Here is a 5788-nt window from a genome sequence, read left to right as displayed (position 1 = left end):
TTGACTCAGTTTTAGGACGGTTCCTCGTGCATTTTCACACAGCTGCCTTGTGAAAGGAAAGGCTTTTCACAGCCCTAATAATGTTTTTATGACCAGAACTGAGTCCTTGACACAGTACAGAAAAGAAATAATTCAAAATGCATATCTTATATAGCAGTAGGGATGGGCAGAAGCTATCTACTTCTGGTCCGTGTCACTTTCATGTGTCTTCATTCATAAATCTGTTCTGTCCCATTTCTGCCTTAATCTGCTACTTTCATTTTTTTAAAAAAAGCCTGCATGAAGATTTGTATTTAAATACAAATTGAAATATATATTGAAATATGTATTCTTGCTGCTTACTAGGAGAGGAAGAGGTGAGGCTGAGTGGGGACCCTGGCCTGGTAGGGCACTGAATTGGCTCCATTGGTGTGCTCACCTATCATGGGGCAAGACCTACTGAGAGCATTACTGAGTGTATGTTTGCTGCTTTAAATAAAAAAATAACTTCACAGACAACTGGCTCTGCGTCTTCAGCATCATTCTTCAACATCAACTTCATTGGATTGGTCATGTTGTGCGGATGCCTGATTATCGACTTCCAAAGCAACTACTCTATTCCGAACTTAAAAATGGAAAGTGTCAACAAAAGAGATTTAAAGACTCTTTCAAGGCAAATCTTAAGAAAATGTAGTTTAAACACCGACAACTGGGAAACACTGGCCTGCGAGCGCTCCAGTTGGAAAATAGCCTTTACCAAAGATGGACTTTGAAGATGCTCGAACTCAGGATGAAAGGGAGAAATGAGCTAAGAGGAAGGCACGTTTGGCAAACCCTCATCGTGATCAACTCCCACCTGGAAACCTATGTCCCCACTGTGGAAGGATGGGTGGATCCAGAATTGGCCTCCACAGCCACCTATGGACTCATTGTTAAAACCGTGTTTATGGGAGGCAATCTTACTCAGCTACGAGTGATCACAAAAGAAGAAGAAGAAGCTGACCTGCACCTGACTCCAGTCCTGACACCTGTTCACATGTGAATGTATTCACAAGGATCTGAATTCAGGCTAAATGTTCTGCATGTATTGGAGTCTACACAGCAGGATGCATTTCAGACTGGACCTACCATGAGATTGGTCCACAGCTGTGGATTAGGCTCAGAGAAGAGCTCTCCATCTTTTAGGATGGCACAGATGTGGTGCTAGCAGTGTGTATGTGATGGGATTGCCAATTGTTTCATTTATATGCAAGGCCCAAACTGTTCAGGGCTTTAAAGGTCAAAACCAACATCCTAAATTATTCCCGGAAAGCTATAGAAAGACTGTGCAGTAGACCGTTGAGCTCTAATGTAATATGTTCCTGTAATGGCGAATGGGTACTTGGTTAAGTACCAACCCATTCACCCATGTTCATTGACAGCTTAATTTCACGAAGTAGTAAATACAGCTCGCACCTTCAGGCAGATGTTCCATAGTCTATTTTGTCTACAACAGTCAATTATCCAAAGGTCATTAGGAGAGGATCCCCAAATCACTGTAAAGGCAACTGTTTTATGATCAGGAGATAAGGAAATCATCTGCAAAGAGCAAACGCTAGTGGACTGACAAATTGCCATTGGCGCTCCTGTTGATAAAGAAGGAAAATGAATAGCCATTTGCCTGGACAACACATTCTTACACTGCAATCCCCCCCATTGGCTGTTTAAGCTTCATTGACTTCAATGGGATTTCATGTGCCAGGCTGCAGGATTGCAAACATGCAGTCTGAGCCTAAGCATGTTACAAATACAACACATTGAGTTCAATGGGATTTCCTCCTGAGTTACTTTGCCTGGGATGTAATATCTAGTTTTCAGAATAAATGGATTACAGTACCTGAAAATGACTGGTTAAATCCTCTCCCCCCACCCCCCAAAAAATAATTCAGTAGCTACTATTTAGATTTAAGATTTGGGGTAATTTCCCTGCTATTTATAGCTATGTATTCCATAGTAGCACCTGTGTCTTTGATGGCCTCAGCAAGCCTTATTATTTCTAATTTCCTGCTTATTGAATGTCAGATTTAATAACTATCTAATGGGTTTCTGTAAGTAGCTTCAATAAAGGGGAATTTTCAAAAACAAAAATGGCAGGGGAAATATTGTACGCTTAAGAGCGGTAGAAAATACGTCCAGTCTTTTAAAAATAGCTTGGCTCACATAGCTCCCTATAACTGTGGTTGTATTGTATCGTTAGCGAAATTTGTTTACAAATTTTCAGATTCTACAAAGTAATAAATTGTTTTCAGCACAAAACATATTTTTCCAAGCTTGTCAACAAATAAGATCAAGGAACCTGCAAATCAGTATCATTAACGCAGAATAATAGATTCATCTAGATCAACACCTTGCAATGCAGAAATCTTTGCTATCAATGTGGTCTAGATGCCTTCATTTTTGTGTGTTTTTTTAACTGAGCCCTTTCTGCAAGAGCTTGAGTTGTGCATCTCCAGATGGAATTCAAGCTGTGCCTAAACAGGAAGATTGCTCTTTTGCATTCCCAACTTGAACTCATGGCAGGCAGCAAAGGAATTTTTTTTAACAGTGCATGCCTGGTTAGTCCCTTTGAAGTAAGATCCTGTTCCCTACCTCTGTACTACAGTGGTGCCTCGCAAGACGAAATTAATTCGTTCCGTGAGTTTTTTCGTCTAGCGAATTTTTCGTCTTGCGAAGCACGAAATCCCATAGGAATGCATTGAAATTCAATTAATGCTTCCCTATGGTCAAAAAAAGTCCAAACAAAGCCAAATTTGGTACAACATGAGTTTATTAAGTGCTCTTTAAAGTCACACATACTGTAAAGAGCATTTCAAAAACTGAAGGAACAATAAATTAAGTTTCTAAACATGACAGAAAAACATTTAAAAATCAACAAAGTGTACAGTACATTTTCTAAGACTCTGGGGGACAACTCGAAGAAGGTTCCTCTTCCACTCTTTGCTTCTTGCTGAATAACCTGTCCATGGTCTGCTGCTTCATCCGCCTTTTCAGCACCTCCCCGAAAGGCGACATGACCCTCGTATCAAAAGTGTTCGCAAGGTCATGTGCCACGTGCTTGTCAAGGTGGTGCCGCTGTGCAAAAGCCTGCACATCCTTCCACTTCAGGCAAATGTCCTTCAGTTCTTTGGAGGACAGCCGTTCCTCAGTTGCTTCCTCCTCTTCCAGCGAGGCCTGCTCCTGCGCAGCCTCTGCCTGCAGTTCGACCAGCTCCTGGGTGGTCAGCTCGTGGTCGTGCTCCTCCACCAGCTCACTGATGTCCTCCTCTGTGACCTCCAGGCCCATGGTCCTCCCCAAGGCAACAATGTCCTGCACCACTGTTGACTCTGGTGCATCAGAGTCACTTGGTGCCACACAGTCCAGCCACAGGCTGCGCCAAGCGCAATTCAAATTTCTCTGGCTGATCCCTTTCCAGGCCGTGGTGATCATCTTCAAGCAGGTGACGATGTCAAAGTGGTCCTTCCAGAATTCCCGCAGGGTGATGGTGGTGCAATCAGTCACCTCGAAGCATCGCCTGAAAAGCTCCTTGGTGTAGAGTTTTTTGAAATTGGCGATGACCTGCTGATCCATCGGCTGGAGCAGTGGCGTGGTGTTAGGCGGCAGGAACATGATGCTGATGAAGCTGAAGTCCTCCAACAAGTCCTCCTCAAGGCCTTTAGGATGAGCAGGAGCATTGTCCATCAGAAGCAAAGCCTTCAGTGGCAGGTCGTTGTCCAGCAGGTACTGTTTGACAGCAGGGCCAAAAGCAAGATTGACCCAGTCCACAAACAGCACACGTGTGACCCAAGCCTTACTGTTGGTTCGCCACATGACACTCAGCTGCTCCTTGTCGACCTTGTGTTTCTTGAAGGCCCGTGGGTTCTCCGAGTGGTACACCAGCAGGGGCTTGATCTTCAGGTCACCGCTTGCATTGGCACAGAAGAGCAGGGTCAGAAGGTCCTTCATGGGCTTGTGGCCAGGCAACTTGGCCTCCTCCTGTGTGATGAAAGTCCTTTTGGGCATCCTCTTCCAAAACAGCCCGGCCTCATCGCAGTTGAAGACCTGCTGTGGAACGTAGCCCTCCATCTTCACAACCTCCAGGAACTCCGCTGCAAAGTCTTCAGCCGCAGAAACATCAGAACTGGCAGCCTCTCCATGCCTGACCACGCTGTGGATTCCAGATCTTGTCTTGGACCGGTCAAACCAGTCTCTGCTTGCCTTGAAGACTTCTGGCTCGCCTGAGGTTCCTGGCTGTTCCCGGACGAGGTCTGCGTGCAAGGCCTTGGCCTTCTCACAAATCACGGCCTCAGTCACGGTGTCCCCTGCACGCTGCTTCTCTTCTAACCAGATGAGCAGCAACTTCTCCACCTCCTCCAGAACAGCTGGGCGGTTCTTCACGATCCTGGTGACTCCCTTGGCTGCATCAGTCGCAAGGATCTTCTCCCTCATCTTCAGGATGGTCCCGATGGTCGATGGATTCCTCCTGTACTCCCTGGCGAGGTCTGTCACACGCATTCCACCGTCATGCTTCCGGATGATCTCCTTCTTCATTTCCAGTGTAACCTTCTCCTTCTTCCCCTCGCCGGCCTCTGCAGCAGCAGTCTTCTTGGGTCCCATGGCAGCACAGCTCCTACCTGCGCAACCCCCCCCCCCAAAAAAAATCAGTGCTTCACATCCAAAAAATTCAAAAGCACCCAGCCACCCACCACACAGAAATTCAAACCCAGAAATTTTTTTAAAAAAACAGCAGAGTGGCCCAATGGTCACAGAAAATCATAAAAATGCAGAAAAAAACCACACAAGCTTCCATTTCTTGCAAACCCCTCCCCAACCCCAAGTCCTTGAATTCCAAACACCCCAACCCAAAATCCAACCCCCCCCAAAAAAAGTTTAACTTACCAAATGGCTGCAAAAGAAGTTTTGGAAAAGCTTCAAAAATCACCAAAGTCTTCAAAAACCTCAAAAAAGCCTACCACACCGCGTGCTATGGGTTGCTCCTCAAAGTCAAGTCGCAACTGCACCTCTTCAAGCAATGCACCCTGGGTATTAACGGTTTTACGAAAAAGGAAACAAACTTGCAAGACGTTTTCGTCTTGCGAAGCAAGCCCATAGGGAAATTCGTCTTGCGAAGCACCTCAAAAAACGAAAAACCCTTTCGTCTAGCGAGTTTTTCGTCTTGCAAGGCATTCGTCTTGCGGGGCACCACTGTATATAAGAGGAAAACAGAATCTCAAACCAATGGCTAAGCTATTTAACACAACCATTAGAAATTAGGAGGTATGGTGTGTATAAGTTGCTAAAGCTGAAATCCATGCAGTTAATTTATGTGGGCGAGGGGATTGAAAAGAAATCACATATTTTTATACCATGATTTCATGTAATCATTTCTAACTCTTTAATGCTCCCATCAAATAAGGGAAAATGCATGCAGAGATAATAATATAGATGCGTTTCTCCCACTTTTGTACCACAAGAATATTCAAGACAGCTATGGGAATAAATAACTAGCAACTGAATATCTCCCCTCATCAAAGCACAATAACATCACAATACGACACATGTAAATTAGGTCCTGTGGAGTTCAGTGGCTTTACTCTGCTGAAACTTAAAAAGACCCCTATCCATTGTATTAAGCCATACTGATACTCTGATCTGGTTTTGATTTTTTTTAGGCTTAGAGGAATGAGATTTCACTATATCAACACACAGCCCTACCTTATTGCTTCACTTGGAGAGGGTTTTGTTGTCTTTTGCTGTTTATTTATATATATATTTATTTTACTACTGTATATTT

General features: G+C 44.3%; 1 protein-coding gene across 1 annotated transcript; it reads right to left on the bottom strand.

The window, feature by feature from the left end:
• Positions 1 to 1407: 1407 nt before the first annotated feature.
• Positions 1408 to 4949, bottom strand: LOC308479516 (tigger transposable element-derived protein 1-like; the record flags this gene model as incomplete). Its single annotated transcript, XM_081010226.1, has 3 exons — positions 4894 to 4949; positions 3890 to 4628; positions 1408 to 1465 (listed from the first exon to the last, which is right to left on the bottom strand). The coding sequence occupies exons 2-3, from the start codon at positions 4609 to 4611 to the stop codon at positions 1408 to 1410; spliced, it is 780 nt and encodes a 259-aa protein (XP_080866352.1). The 5' UTR covers positions 4612 to 4628; positions 4894 to 4949.
• Between the last annotated feature and the right edge of the window lie 839 nt (positions 4950 to 5788).

Source organism: Podarcis pityusensis (assembly GCF_964106645.2).
Source record: "Podarcis pityusensis genome assembly, chromosome: 6".
Classification (NCBI taxonomy): Eukaryota; Metazoa; Chordata; class Lepidosauria; order Squamata; family Lacertidae; genus Podarcis; species Podarcis pityusensis.
This window is presented reverse-complemented; position numbering and strand designations above follow the sequence as displayed.